The following is a 15,446-nucleotide window of genomic DNA, read 5'->3' on the forward strand; positions in this document are numbered from 1 at the left end:
GCTGGATTGCCTTTTGTGGACAGTTGTGGCCTAGAGGCTAAAGAAGTGGACCTTAGTCGATTCCCTCAGTGAATGAGCAAGACCCTTGACCTTCCCCAGAGTGCCTTAATGTGGCTGCCCACCATATACTAGAAATAGGATGGGTAAACACAGAAAAGGGAATTTGTCCAAGGGTATTGATAAAGTATGTTGAGTTTTAGTTTAGTTTTGTAGGACCATTGTGCAGGTGTAGAGCAGGTTGCAGTACTAGTGGCGACCGCTAGATGGAACTGAATGCAGACGTGAGTATTGCTGCTACTGGAAATCCACGGAGCGATGAATTGTGTTGTTTACGCCTACGCCAGGTTCAAGATGGCTGCTGGAGACAACAGCGGCAGGCCTCCTTGCCTCAGTTTCTCTGGCCCGGGTCCTTTGGGAAACAGCCAGCCCAGCAACAGCGTTTTCTCCATGCCAGCATCCAACGGCGGAGCGGTCGGTGCGGCCGGTGGACCGCAGGGAGCGGCGAGGCGTCCAAACCCGCAGATGGGGCCTGGCGGCGGAGAGGGCAACGGCGTTTCGAACGGAGCTCCGCCGACTGCGCAGAACTCCCTGCAGCAGCCCGCTGCGGCAGCTGCTGCGGCAGCAGGGGCCATGGCCACCCCGGCGTCCAACATGGCAACCACCGCAGCCTCCAATGCCTCCGCGGCGGCCGCGCCAACCGCCACCCCGGCCGCTGCGTCGGTGCTAGTGTACCGGGAGCCGGTGTACAACTGGCAGGCGACCAAGAGCACCGTCAAGGAGAGGTTTGCCTTCCTGTTCAACAACGAGGTGCTCAGTGACGTGCATTTTCTAGTCGGCAAGGGGATGGGGGTCCAGAGGATACCGGCGCACAGGTAAGAGGATTAATCTCCGGCTCTGCAGACCCGAACAGAAAGCTCCGATGTGTTGACACTGTCTGCACTGACAGGTTCGTCCTGGCGGTGGGGAGCGCCGTGTTCGATGCCATGTTCAACGGGGGCATGGCCACCACCTCCACGGAGATCGAGCTACCTGACGTGGAACCTGCAGCGTTTCTGGCCTTGTTAAAGTAAGGAGTTTGTCAACACTTCAGTAATCGTGTCTGCAGAGTGTGTTGGCTTAGAAAATAGAGACTCGCGCAGTAATCCGCAGAGCAAATCGAGTCCTCTCCGCTTTCCCAGCTCATGATTTGTGTACTTTGCTCCATCTTCTGCAGGTTTCTCTACTCTGATGAGGTCCAGATCGGACCTGAGACTGTGATGACAACACTTTACACCGCTAAGAAGTATGCAGTTCCAGCCCTGGAGGCTCACTGTGTGGAGTTTCTGAAGAAAAACCTCAGAGCAGACAATGCTTTCATGCTGCTCACACAGGTCGGTTGCTCCAAACTTTGTCAGCAAATACACGCTGTGGTGGCTGTCCTGTGATTAACACTTCTGCATCAACAGATTTATCTCCATGTCTCCAGGGTTTATTTAAGAAAATAAAATCTATTGGCCTCTCTGTCTTCAAACTCTCCTAAAACACAAACTGACACCCTTTTTTTTTCTTTTTTTAATTATGGCTTTTTGTCAGACAATTATTAGGTTTTATACCTGAATAGTCCACATGAGCAAATTTACATTTTGTGAAGTAAAAAATATTTGATACTATAATTTTTCATTTGTATTATTGCACCTGTTACTTCAGGTGACCTCACTCTGACCCTTGTCTGATGAAGACAAACACTCCTTTCAGGAAGCCTAAATACAAGTTTTAAGAAATACTTTGTTTAATTAAAGAAGCAATATGTATATTCTTTGAAAACATGTAATTAAATATTGTTTATATATTCATACATGTGGAATGTCATAATAATACAGTTTAGTGACCCATTTTTCAATCGACACGTAGACCTCTTCGGAATCATGAAACATCTTTTTTTAAAAATCTGATGAATACAATTACAAACCAAAGAGTCCATACACATAAAGATGATCTACTGAATGTGTGCAAATGAAGTGAGACAGTTTTGTGCTTTTCCATCCTATATTTCAACGTGTCTTATCGCTAAAGCATGTTTTGGTGCCGTCATTGAACCACAGCGTACCTGCTACTATAATCTCAACCACACCACTGATTGCTTGTAATCATAAGCAACTTTCTTTTAAGTGCATTTGTCTTTTCAGAATAGTGTACTCGCTAAAACATATGCATGTTCTGAACATGGTGTTTGTTATTTCAGGCACGATTGTTCGATGAGCCACAGCTTGCCAGCCTCTGTTTAGAAAACATCGACAAGAATACTGGAGATGCACTCGCCGCAGAAGGCTTCACGGACGTAGATTTGGGTAACCTGCCTCAGTCATTCCCATCATTGTTGTCACATGTTGTGTTTCAGATTAACACTGAAATTGACTATTGATTTTTCACCTCTCCTTCCATCAGATACATTGGTTGCTGTGTTGGAGAGGGATACTCTCGGAGTTAGGGAGGTGCGTTTGTTCGGTGCTGCGGTGCGCTGGGCTGAGGCCGAGGCTCACAGACAACAGCTGCAGCCCACACCCGAGAACAAACGTAAAGTCCTGGGAAAAGCTCTGACGCTCATTCGCTTCCCGCTTATGACCATCGAAGAGTTTGCTGCAGGTGAACGAGAACTCAGTAAAGTCGTCACTCCTTCATCCTGTCATAAAGTGCCACTCGAACTTCATCTCTGGGTCGTGTCATCGTCTCTCTTCAGGTCCAGCTCAGTCCAGTATTCTGACCGACAGAGAGGTGGTGAGCCTCTTTCTTCACTTCACGGTAAACCCAAAGCCTCGCGTGGACTTCATCGACCGGCCTCGCTGCTGTCTCCGCGGGAAGGAGTGCAGCATCACGCGTTTCGGTCTGGTGGAGAGCCGCTGGGGTTACAGCGGGACAAGTGACCGCATACGGTTAGTTCTAGACAGAGCATCTGGAAACTCCAGTCTTCGCTTTTAAATTTAATTAAAGGGGAACGAACATCAGACATGTGTCCTGATTGTTGTTATTTAACTTGAATCAATAAAAATCAGTCCACGGGTGCAGTTAACTTAGAATGTGTCCCTTAATCTTCTGAGCCTGTCCAACAAGAAAAAAACAAACCCGGCCAGCAGATTCAAACCTTATAGTTTTGTGTGAGCGGGGAATACCCACACCAACAATGCTGCATTTAAAATTCATTGATTATATAATTGATTTTACTTTTTATGTAGGTGTTTTTCCTCAAGAACAATGTGAGGTTTTATTGGACCAAACAGCCAAAATCCAGCATCAATGACTAAGATTAATGCATCATTTATATTTCTGCTTCTTTGCTCTTTTTATTTACAGGTTCTCTGTAAACAGAAGGATATTTGTGGTTGGATTTGGACTCTACGGCTCAATACATGGACCCACAGACTACCAGGTCAACATACAGGTATGCCCCCGAGCCTCTTCTATGAACTCATTCTGATTCTCATTCAAAAGGTAAGAGGGTTCTAACGTGTCCTGTGCGGTTTGTGTGCACTGCAGATCATTCACACGGACAGTAACACTGTGCTGGGACAGAATGATACGGGCTTCAGCTGCGACGGATCAGCGAACACCTTCAGAGTCATGTTCAAGGAACCAGTGGAAATCCTCCCCAACGTCAACTACACTGCCTGTGCTACACTTAAGGTCTATAAGATGACTAATAACCAGTGTGACTTAGCAAGGCAGCATGTTACCATAATCGTTGGTAACACTGGTATATGAGTTGTTATGACCAATGAGTTTAATCCTTTAAAGTCAGTCAGTTGAACTTCCTGAGTATCTTTTTTCTTAACATTTAACACGGGCATGAGTTTAGAGATGGAGATCTGAATACCTTGTTTTGTTTCTGCTTGCCAGCAACAATGAGGATTTTATAGATTCATTAAAAAACCTGCTAAAACTTTGAATGTACCGCTCCATATACAAGATCATGCAGAAGCAGCTCTATAAGGCACAAGAATACATTTTGAAATTTTGATAAGCTTCAAATTTATTGACAATTCAATGTATTATCAGTTCAAAGGAAAATCAGTCTAAGCTCCTGGATTGGTACTTGATTTTTCTGTGCTGCAGTATTTCTTTTTTTTAATTTAAGGGGTCTTATAAGAATATGTGTAGCACTCCTGAATGATGGGGAGAAACGAACTGCGTAGAGATCTGAGGCACAGTTGTGCAAGTTTTTCTTAGGTTTTTGTTGCTGGTGAAGTTGCCTTTGAGCTTTTAACTTCATTTTTAACAGATATAATGTAGACTTTCATTCAAAAATGTCCTCAGAATTAGAAAGAGGATCACTGTACATAGAGACCTATGGAAGGTTTACATTTGCATAGTTAACCAGTAATCATTCTATAAAATGTATAAGAGGAAAAAACTGAATATTGTTTGAACAACTGTAACTGCTGAAGTAATGCAGCGAAGACTTTGGACTGTTTCCTGCTGTCCACTGTGTCCTCACACCTCTCTGCTTGTTTCCCAGGGTCCAGACTCTCATTATGGGACAAAGGGAATGCGAAAGGTAACGCACGAGTCATCGTCCACTGGCACAAAGACCTGTTTCACCTTCTGCTACGCAGCAGGCAACAACAACGGCACGTCTGTAGAGGACGGACAGATTCCTGAGGTCATCTTCTACACATAGTCACCCCAGACACCACAGCGATCTTCCATCAAATGTGACAACCTGACTCCAGCGCAGGGCCACGCCTCAGCAGCTGTACTGGGGATTAAACTTTTCAGACTTCATACTGTTCCCTCCATATAGTGCACTACTGTCGCCCGCATGGTAAGACAGGCCGCTGAGAGGCAACGTAGGCCATCACATTGGGCGTAGCTTATCATTCGAGACGCCGTCTCTCTCTCTTTCTCAGCGGGCCACTTTGATCCCTTTGTGTTGTTCTGGTGTCAGCCTGAGACAGAAATGACTGTAAGTCACTTCACAAAGGTGAAAGTGAGGGAGAAGGGGGGGAGGGGCACCTCAGATCTAATCCACAGTATCATCGTCATTGCTGGGGGTTCGACGGCATAAGGCTTGACACTGAATTCTTTTTAAGCTGTGCAATTCCCCTTCTTGTACTCCGCCGCATTAATGCAAAGGAGAGTCGCAACTGTATGAATGTACAGTTTGTCAGATTTGCCAAGACAAGATCATCCTCACCGTTTAGTACAGTCAAAAGTTTTCTATCAGTTCCACGTTAGCTGTAATGTCCATAGACTGACAGACCTCATAGGCTTTATAAAACCTTGGTGAATTTAAACCAAACTTCATATAAATGTTAAAAATATGGTTATGATAAGCAATTTTCGGGTTTCTACATACAATACAATCTGTGATTTCTCGTGTCCTTGCTTGGTAGTTGCCTATACCCAAGATACCTTGCACTTCTTGGCCTTGCATAATGTTTTGTTTTTTTTCTTTTCGGGTTGTTCTATGGATGCACACTAACTCTTCAGATCTGTTTTCTTTCTCTTGCTTTGTTTTAAAAAGTGTGTGCAGAAGAGCTTTCCATCTTGGTGCAGAAGTGAAAGGGTTGTATATTAAAGTGGCATTTATTAACATTATATATGTAACTTGAGTTAAGTATCAATTAAAGAGTGAAAACATAAGTTGTATTGTACATTTGTAATTGTGTAAAAGATAAAAAAAAAAAAAAAAACTCCTGCAGGTTGTGTCACAGTGTGAAACCGGGATTATTCTTGTTCCTTCGATCCATCTTGCACACTGCTGGGCGCCGGTGCTGATCGAAGGCGGGGTACAACCTTGGATAGGTCGCCATCACAGGGCAAACACAGTCAAACATACATTCACCAATCAGCCTCAGATGCAATTAAATGTTTGTGGGAGGACACCAGAAGAAAACCCACCAGGCAAATACCACACAGTCCAACCCAAACAATTTCCAATTCGACTTTCTTTTTTATTTTTTTTAAGATCTGATTACGTGACTGTGTTTTCTTGGCTTATCTCCTCAGAAAATACGGTTTAATTAAATGTCTGGATGTTATTCTGAAATATCTCCTGGTAACTGTAAAATACCGACTTGAGGCTGAGGAATGTATTTGAGACCTATTAGACAAAAGCATGACTCACTACAGGCTGCCTGCAATTTCCACCAATAACTAAGCTGTGACGTGTAACCTTGAACTCACCCAAGTGGCAAATAAGTGGATCTCTGAGAGTACGTTCATGGGAAAACAATAATTACAGGAGTTTCAATGAGTTCAACGTTTTTATTCATTTCCATTCACTGAACAAAGGTCGGTTCCCGTGTGTATGACTGCCCTAATACTTATTGTGTTTTTCATGGTTTTATTTGGCCATGAACCATTTAGATTTGTTATTGCAGCAGCATCACAGTGTACTGTACAGCCCATCCTGACAGACGAGTGAGAGGGAGAAAGAAGAGTGACGTGAATGAACAGAAGAAACAAGAAATTGTTAATACAGCTGCTTTGATCCAATTGTTCCCCAAAACTCTTGCCCTAGGCACTTGGTGTACTGTTGCAGAGAGATGGGGGACAAAGTTGCCTACAGAGGGTAACAGCAACGCTTTAGCTTTTGTTTCTGCTCTGGACTTAAAAGTCAAAAATAATGTGTAATGTATCATTTAAGCCTGTGCAAAGATTTTTAAAGTGCCCATGGGGTTAGGGTTTAAAGACTGATTTGGTATTCCATCATCCGGACTGAGTGATTACAGTTTGTCCAAGTAGTTGTCGAGGGCGGGAATGCCCTCTTTTAGACCTTTGCGTTTCCTGATTTCTGCAACGACTTGGGAGGGTCTAGTTGCTGGATCGCTGGGGTCACCCTGGAGAATCTGCCAGTGGTCAAAGACGCACTGAGGGAAGGCCTGGCCTCCGGTGTTACTGCGCAGATCAGCGGTGAACCCTGGAGGGAACGGAGAGATGGAAAGCTTCATGTCAAATCAGGAAAAGTCACCGAAAACAAGTGAACTGATCAACATGAGTCCCAAAGGTTGTTGGGGGACTGCGTCCAGTTCAACAACTCACCGAAGGATTCATTGACCGGCAGATAAGCTTTGACCACAAACATCGGGGTGCCCATCACTTGGGATTCCTCAAACACGTGACCTCGTTTCCTGTTCAACACGCCGTAGATCCCTCCGACCACCTGCTCCGGACACTGCACGGGCCAAAGACCAAAATGTTAACTGTCCGGTAGCCGTTCGCTCATTCACTCGCCACCGAAGCTGGTTCTTCACACGCTGACCTGTATCTCCACGAGATAGACGGGCTCCATGAGGCGAGGCTGAGCAGTGAGCTGGCAGGCGTACAGGACCCTGCGGGCTGTGGGGATAATCTGTCCGCCGCCGCGGTGAATGGCGTCGGCGTGCAGGGTCACGTCATGAATATCAAAGCGAATGGAGCGCATGTTCTCCTCGCACAGCGCGCCCTGCAGGACAAAGACGAGAGCTGTGAACGTTGAGAGTCGTCACACGAAGGGCGGCATTACAAAGACATTGGGCACAAACCTCTTTGGTTGCCCACTGGAAGCCAGCCACGACGCTGTCCTTGATCTCGTTGAGGTACTGGACCCCTTTCGTCATGTCAATCAGCAGGTTGGGCCCAGTTCCATCGGGACCGAAGCACCAGATCTTCCTGGCTTCCGTCACCTCCCACTCGTACTTGTCAGCGAGGTAACGCGCGCGAGCTTTCAGCTCCTGACGAGCGGTGACCTCACCCTTCTCGATGTCTTCGGCCAGGCCGTCGGGGAACGGGCGAGACTTCATGAAGAGACGATTGTGCTTGTTGGGTGACTTGGACAGGCACATCTGCTCTGATTCTTCTGACACCGTTTCTCTGTAAGACACCACTGGGTCGGATTTCTACGGAAATCAAAAAGAACAAGAAAATAGATGAGGATCAAATATGCCTTTTTTTTTTATTCTTTCTCTTAAACCTTAAACCTTTAAAACATTGGCATTTCAACTAAATGTTTCATATAGTGAATCCTATTTATCTTCCTAAGTAAAGTCATGTAAATCTGTGACACTGAGAATTTTAATAGACAAGACGCTTTTTCTTCTGAATTTGGTGCAGAACGTTTCTCTCCTTTCTCGTGTCTCTTTAGAATATTCATTTAATTACATAGAGGTGGGGGTCCAGACCCATTTTAGTATAGAGAAATGTGCATAACCTCTACATTGCTAATCTGCATCACTAGATGGATTATTAAAAAAAATAAATGTCTCCTCATGCAGACAAGTTTGACTATTTCCACGAGCAGATCAATGTTCTTAAGTTTGAAAAGCTTATCCACACTTATAACTGGATCAACTGTTCAGAAAGGGTCTCCTATAACCATTATATTTACTTTTCTTTTAATTCATGATAAAATTGCAATTTAAGGGCCATTACAGGACATTAACTTGAAAAAAAAAAGTTACAAATAATCGTGTGGTTATTTTCAACACTTGGATCTTGGGCAGTGTCACTGAGAGTTTGTGATCTGAAGCTCCTGGCCTCATCAAGTCTGCAGTATGTGATATTTGTCTAATGTCATTTTATTTGTTTTACAGTTAACTCAGTTTGCTAACTTAACTCAGTTTCTTAGTGCCGAAGGTTCTTCAAGAGTTTTTCCTCTTCATTGCCACCTTTGCTTTTTCAGCTGAGATAGTTTTTTGTTTTGTCTGTCAGTATGTAAGCATCAGGAAAAAGCAGCTTCCTCTTTATTACATTTAACATATTTTTCCTTTGATAAAGCAACACCCCACAGGTGGACATAATATATGTTTTGGAACAAAGTAGAACAAACGAGTGGAGCAGCACACGCGGCTTTGTTACACTCTTTTAACTCATTTGATACGTTTTAATAAATCGTTCTTATTTGCCATGTTTTAACAGTTTGCAGCCAAGGCTCTCGTGTTTCTCTGTTCCCGACCGTCTCACCTTCAGGGGAATGCAGGCGTGATCCTCCTCCAGGTCCTTCAGGCAGATCTCCAGGTGCAGCTCCCCCGCTCCAGCGACTATGTGCTCGCCGGACTCCTCGATGATGCACTGCACCATGGGGTCCGACTTGGCCAGACGCTTCAGGCCCTCCACCAGCTTGGGCAGGTCCGCGGGGTTCTTGGCCTCGACGGCCACTCGGACCACGGGGCTCACGCTGAACTTCATCACCCTCATGTTGTGGGCCTGCAGAAAAAAAAACCAAGAAAACACTTCTCTTCAAGACTGGAGGATAAAAGAGAATTGAAGGATTCATTTTGTGATGTGGTTTAGGTAAGAAAACACGTTATGTGTAAAAAAAAGAAAAGTGAGCCTACGTGTTCATAGGTGGTGATGGTCCCTGTCTTCACCAGGTACTGATCCACTCCAACAAGACCCACTATGTTACCACATGGGACATCTTCAATGGGCTCCACATACCGGCCCATCATCAGAATAGTCCTGGATTCACACAAGAATGAAATGTTGGGACATGTACAAACCCCCCCCCCCCCAAACCTTTTGATTCTGACAATCTAAACATCTTCAGTTTGATCATAAGCACCTCTGGATGGGTTTGATATAGAGGTCCTCCTTTTTGCCAGGGGTGAAGTTTGGCCCCATGATGCGAACCTTCAGGCCTGTGGACACGCAGCCAGAAAACACACGGCCGAAGGCGTAGAAGCGGCCCTTGTCGCTGGTCGGGACCATCTTGGAAATGTACATCATCAATGGAGCCTTGGAATCACAGTTCTTGACGCCTGAGGACGGAGTTCATGGTGAAGTATAAAAAAACCCAGCAACAATCAAAAGATTTCTTCTTGAATTCGGTCGTTGACTGAGAATAAAGGTCTTGGACTGACCCATGGCTGCCTCATCGTCTCCCGGCCCTTCATAGAGCAGCTCACAGCGGTATTTCTGCGCCGTGACGGGGGAGGGCAGGTGGATGGTGATCATCTGCAGCAGGGCATCTCCAGCAGGCAGCCAGCGACGCATCACAGCCTTCAGCAGAGGCTTTCCCTCCTTGTCCTTGTCCTCCGAGTCCAGTTTGACGTCCAGCTTCTCAATCAGTTTGGCTGTCTCCTCTTTTTTGAAATTCATGATGGCGTCAAACACCTGGCGGGCAGTTAGAAACGGGACAAAAATGAGGAGTTACTGCTTTTCAAAATGACGCTATTTATGATGCTATTTATGACTTTTTCCATGATACAACTGGTGTAATTCATGTACGTGCTGCTTTGAGTCTAATCCCTAAGCTCATTTTGAGACGTCATTGAATTGGCCCTTTTACACTCACCTTAAAGATGGGATCCAAAACCAGCTGACTAAAGGTTCGAGGGAGTTTCTGACCGTCAGGACCTGTAGCTGTTTTACTGAATTTTCCAGCACTTGGATCAAAATATCTGGAAGTAAAATACAAACGATTGCAAATCAATATATTTGAATTATTGATCTCATTAATTATATAATTCAATCTAGTATATGCCTGATCAACAGACTGTTAGAGTGACTATTTAGAAATTTCTACAATTCACGTTTTGTTTAGGAAGACGATGTTAAACATCCAACTACAATTTGAGCATTCTTTAGGCCTTTAAATGCAAAAAAAAAGAAAAAGAAAAGTACTTCTTGGCTAAAAACCAGCTATAGTCAATTTACAAAACTGTCAGTAGGACAGACTTTTGTAATATATCTTATAGCAGGAAAGTGGTAATGTTTACAGAAATCTAATGTGGTATTTATCTAATTTAGAGACTTGTTATGACAGAAATATGTGTGAGTTCAAGTATAGTAATTTTCAACGGATTTCCTCATTTGTAAACGGCATATAAGACTTTAAGGGATTCAAACTTTACATCACACTCTGGTGTGTGGTATTCTGATGAATGCCTGATAAAGGGTTAAGACATGTAAGGCCTTGAGTGTATCTAAAAAGTGACCATATACAGAGCGACCTTTCTGGCAAACAACAGACTACAGGACAAAGTAACGCTAAGATTAGAAATAAAAACATTATTTCATTGTTCTAGGATTAACTTTACTTGTTAACATGTACTTTGCTGACATCCATTTCTGTAACGACTTGAGGAGTTCAGTCTGTGCACTGCTGTCGCGCCATTGAGCACAGTTCATCTCACAACAGAGGATTAGATTTGCGTCTATCATCACTGATGCAACATGCATTCATCTTCTATACTGCGTTAACAAAGTGGCTGGAGCTGAGCCAAGCTCACGACGCACTACCCATTAGAGGGCATCTTATCCTTGTCCTAGACTTTTATAAAGTGCTGGTGTTCACCTCTCTCCCCACAGTTTCTTCATCATGTCCTCCACTTTCTTACACCTCTCCGCCGGTCCCAGCTGAGCAACTCCTTTCGCAGTGAACTTGGCCACGTACATCTCGGCGAACTGCTTCAAGGTGAAAGCCCAGCCGTGGAGGCCGGAGCCGAATCCCACCGTACCGATGACGGGGTCGATCTGCGGGACACAGGGAAGATACCGTCATTGCATTTGAACTCATCAGATTGTTTTTGCTGCACGTGTTTATGTTTGCAGTGGTCGTGAAGGTACCATGATGCTTCCCATCGGTCCGCTCTCGTCCTCTCCGTAAGTGGAGATAATGACGTTGACATTCTCAACGATACGCTGAAAAGTCTGGAAGAGCTCGTCGGGCTCCAGCTGCAGCTCCAGCAGGGCCCGGTCCATCTTATTCATCATCAGGACTGGCTTGATGCGCTCGGCGATGGCCTGCCGCAGCACAGTCTCAGTCTGCACACACACGCCTGAGACAAGGACAAAACGCGTGAGACAACTTCAAACCGCTTGAGGGCGAGAAGGTGAGCGTGGATCAGAATTACCAGAGACGCAGTCCACCACCACCAGGGCTCCGTCGGTCACCCTGAGGGCAGCCGTGACCTCGGAGGAGAAGTCAACATGACCAGGAGAGTCGATCAGGTTAATGAGGAAGCCGTTCCCGTCTTTGCACTGCTTGATGAACGCCAAGTCGTTCTCCTCAAGCTCGTAATACAAGGAGATGGCCCTGGGAAATGGAGGGAGAAATCTGCTAATCTACCACTCCATCGACAAAGAAAAGCAAAGTGATGAGTGACTAATAAATTTGAGGTGAAAATGCTGAGTAGACATTTTCTTATTCGGCTGTCAAAAAAAAAAAAAAAAAGGCCTGACTTGAATCATCTCAAATTTGAACTCAGGTGTTTTTGGTGTCCTGAATCCAGTGAGTCAGAGACATGCCAGGAATCATTAACATGAACATGTGGGCTACTCACTTTTTACAAGCTACCAGCTTAGAAATCTATTAAAATCCATGAGTATATTAACTACATGCACAAGACATATTGTGATAACAATTCAACACTGAAAAACAACAGACTTTAGTGTGTAATGATGAAGTTATGACACTGTGAGACAAAATCCTCTCAAATGTTTTGAACTAGACAATAATAACAAATGTTCCCCTTTTTCTAAAGTCTATGATGCCTTGTGTCACTCTTCGCTTCCTATCATTAATGACAAACACTTTATTATTAATTTTCTTTTTAGTTTTAATCATTTTTATATGAGATGTTCCACATGTGGTTCCAACTTGTTTGAAGTCAGGTTTCCTTTTTAAATGTTCACATATTTCAAATATAATAGTCATTTTGGTGGAAAACCTATTTTAGGTCACATTTGGGGTGAGAGGAGAAAGGGGGGTCTCGTAAATGTATTTGAGCCAAAAGCTTCCCAATCAATAACTACTTCACTGTTGTTTTACTTGACCAGATCAATACATGTATTTTAAACTGTATAAAGGTCAAAACAAAGCCTCACTAGCACAACTGCTTTTCTAGTAATCCTAACTGATTGTTGCGTCTGTAATCACAAATATTCACTGTTCTAGAGAAGTCAAGGTTTCAGAGGTTTTAATGTGTTACACAACAGGCTCAGAGCTGTTGAGCGACATACGTTGATTTAATGGTGATGCAGCGCTCCTGCTCATCTTTGCGTGTGTCTGTGAAGCGCGTCTCTCCAGCTCGCGATGAAGCAATGATCCCCGCCTTGGACACCAGCGAGTCCGTCAGCGTGGACTTCCCATGATCCACGTGCGCGATCACAGACATGTTCCTGATGTTGGACTTCTTGTCCATGATGGCACGGATCTGATCCACAGTGAAGTTCACCTGTAGTGGGGGGAGGGGGGAGGGGGGAGGGGGGAGGGGGTTAAACCGGGTTACATTTGTTCATTTTCCCACCAGCAGACGTTAACTTTATTCATTATATGCTTCTATTTATGTCCACTACCAGATTTTCACATCGGTTCCAAGTAGAGTTATAAAAAGACAGACATGTCTGAAACTTGAATCTAGGTGGAGGGAGCGCGGGCACTCTACCTTCTGGTTTCTGAAGCAGCATTACTGATTATGCAATATGAAGAGGAGCTTTGAGAGAGGAAAACATGGTCACTTTGAGGATTCTCTCATTAGTAAATCTTATTTTTAGACATAATAGATATGTTGGCTTGTTTTAATAGTTATTTATTTTTTTAAGTCTTTGATTTTACAGTATAATCTTAGATCTAGATTTCAAAACCTTATTTCAGAAATTGTCATCAGGTAAAATCTACTTGCTGCATGGACAGATAATTACACTAGTTTTAAGAAATGTTTTTCTCATATTTAGTGTTTATATCTTATATTTGGGCTTCTTTTTTGCAGTGTGTAAGTCACTTCAGGCCAAGCCTCTAGGCCTGTCCGGGCTTCTGTAGACAGATTACCTTGATATAGAGAATAAAATGGATACATGCACAAAATGAGTCATGGTAATAATTCCAAATATGTATATCAAAAAATGGACTGACATAATCAAAGTGCTTTTTACGATGATCTGTTCATTCTAGGTCATTCAGTGAGTAAAATGCACTTAATGCAGTGCAGGTGTGTCGGTGGCTGTTACTGGCCTATAAATATATTTAATTCCATTGCCCCATACAGAATGACGCAGTATCTTCAAACGCAATTCAATTCTAAAATAACTGAGCGAGAGAAACACACAGCCGGGTTGTGCTGGCCGTGTGTTTGCAGCATGCTGTCCCTCTTCGCAGTTTAATAACATGATATCCTTGCAGTCATTCCACATATTAAAGGCTTTGCGATGAGCGTCACAGTCACAGTGGGCCGTGCGGGGAAAAAAAGGCCAGTGCTCAGCCGCTGCTGCTGCGTATCTCACCGCAGACCACACACACGGTGCTTATATACGTTCTCCATCGCATCATCATGGGCATCGCCACCTGCTTTTTAAAAAAAAAATTTTTTTACGCAGCGCACAATGCGCCAATAGCGCACTTTGTTGCGCCGAAATGCCCAAAGGCGGCTCGCTCATTTTTACTAATAACATAAATCCACGAGACACACAAGCTGCTGTTGACTCACCATCTTGGCTGCAGGTCGTCGGGCTCTAAGTGCGACGGCTTATTGCTGGAGACGCAGCCTGGGAGGACCGGCAGTCCTGTGGCGGTGACCTGAGAGACGCTGCTGCTCCTGCTGCTCCTGCTGCTGCTGCTGCGGCGGCGGCGGAGGGGGGGAAAGAACTGCAGGGCCTAGGCGCAGGCAGCAGGGGGCGCTGCCGCGTGCAAACACGCTCACGTGTACCTGTTGAATTTGTTTCTCTCCGCCAACATCACACACCTACACAAATTGTCAATTACAGGTGCACAAATCCTTCTTTACAAGTCACAGATTGAAAACTGAAGACAAAAATTGCAAACTTTTCATTCTCAAACCGGTACTATTAAAGACAGGTAGTTTTAGTGAGAATTTACTCATTCCACAGGCCTGACGCTGAAATTAGTCAAAGCTGCCGTCTTATTTCATTTGAAATGTAATGTTAACATTGTACTTACTAATGTCTGGTGTGGACGAGGCTTTGCATAGAGAGTTTTACTTTCGGTACGAATCTCGGGCTTTGGTCAAGTGCTGGCTAATGTTGGTTAGCGTGAACGCTCATTGTAACCGGCGATGACTTCTTCAGCATCCTTCTTAATGGAGTCTCCGTCCAACCTGGTCATTGACTCTCCTGTATAGACTCTTGTAGAATCGCCTGTTTCTCCTTTATTGCCAATGTCAACGTATTGAAATAACAGAAAATATACATCGGAAGCACACCCAATTGTAACCGTTCCATCGAGGATGTCTTCCTTGTCCCACTCAGCACAAAAGGACCAATCCCATCTATACTTCAACCTCTTGGAGGACCAGGTGTGACAATGCTTTCATTTGAAATGTATCACCGCTTAAAAGTCTTCCAGGCTCAACATGAATCGCTTGGATTTATACTTCAGCACCTGGCCAAATCATAATCTTGTTACTTTGCAAGCATGTCTTCAACATTCTGTTTACTGTATGGATTTGTGGTATTCTTGAGGTAAAATATATAATATAATGTGCTTTGTTGAGGGTGTTCAAATCAAGACTTTTCCATGAATTTCTAAATTGGAA

At 44.2% G+C, this 15,446-nt stretch overlaps 2 protein-coding genes across 2 annotated transcripts; one reads left to right on the forward strand and one right to left on the reverse strand.

The window, feature by feature from the left end:
- Nucleotides 1-315: 315 nt before the first annotated feature.
- Nucleotides 316-5,642, forward strand: LOC308121504 (BTB/POZ domain-containing protein 2-like; the record flags this gene model as incomplete). Its single annotated transcript, XM_080482762.1, has 9 exons — nt 316-872; nt 947-1,066; nt 1,214-1,370; nt 2,222-2,327; nt 2,425-2,622; nt 2,717-2,909; nt 3,328-3,415; nt 3,511-3,657; nt 4,490-5,642. The coding sequence occupies 9 exons, from the start codon at nt 316-318 to the stop codon at nt 4,649-4,651; spliced, it is 1,728 nt and encodes a 575-aa protein (XP_080338888.1). The 3' UTR covers nt 4,652-5,642.
- A 581-nt stretch (nt 5,643-6,223) lies between these two features.
- Nucleotides 6,224-14,550, reverse strand: LOC308121473 (elongation factor 2b). Its single transcript, XM_080482717.1, has 14 exons — nt 14,382-14,550; nt 12,919-13,133; nt 11,811-11,992; nt 11,524-11,735; nt 11,252-11,430; nt 10,250-10,355; nt 9,816-10,068; nt 9,518-9,713; nt 9,291-9,414; nt 8,917-9,159; nt 7,500-7,853; nt 7,238-7,420; nt 7,018-7,150; nt 6,224-6,895 (listed from the first exon to the last, which is right to left on the reverse strand). The coding sequence occupies exons 1-14, from the start codon at nt 14,382-14,384 to the stop codon at nt 6,702-6,704; spliced, it is 2,577 nt and encodes an 858-aa protein (XP_080338843.1). The 5' UTR covers nt 14,385-14,550; the 3' UTR covers nt 6,224-6,701.
- Nucleotides 14,551-15,446: the final 896 nt, after the last annotated feature.

The sequence above is a fragment of the Lipophrys pholis genome, assembly GCF_963383615.2.
Source record: "Lipophrys pholis genome assembly, chromosome: 1".
NCBI classification, from domain to species: domain Eukaryota; kingdom Metazoa; phylum Chordata; class Actinopteri; order Blenniiformes; family Blenniidae; genus Lipophrys; species Lipophrys pholis.

Bases quoted from the DNA above. Each gene is read 5' to 3' on its own strand.
- LOC308121473 (XM_080482717.1), bottom strand. The intron at 11,993-12,918 runs GTATGTCGCTCA...TCCATTTCCCAG, and splicing joins TGCATCACCATTAAATCAAC to GGCCATCTCCTTGTATTACG. The intron at 9,714-9,815 runs GTCAGTCCAAGA...CTCCGTCCTCAG, and splicing joins AGACGATGAGGCAGCCATGG to GCGTCAAGAACTGTGATTCC.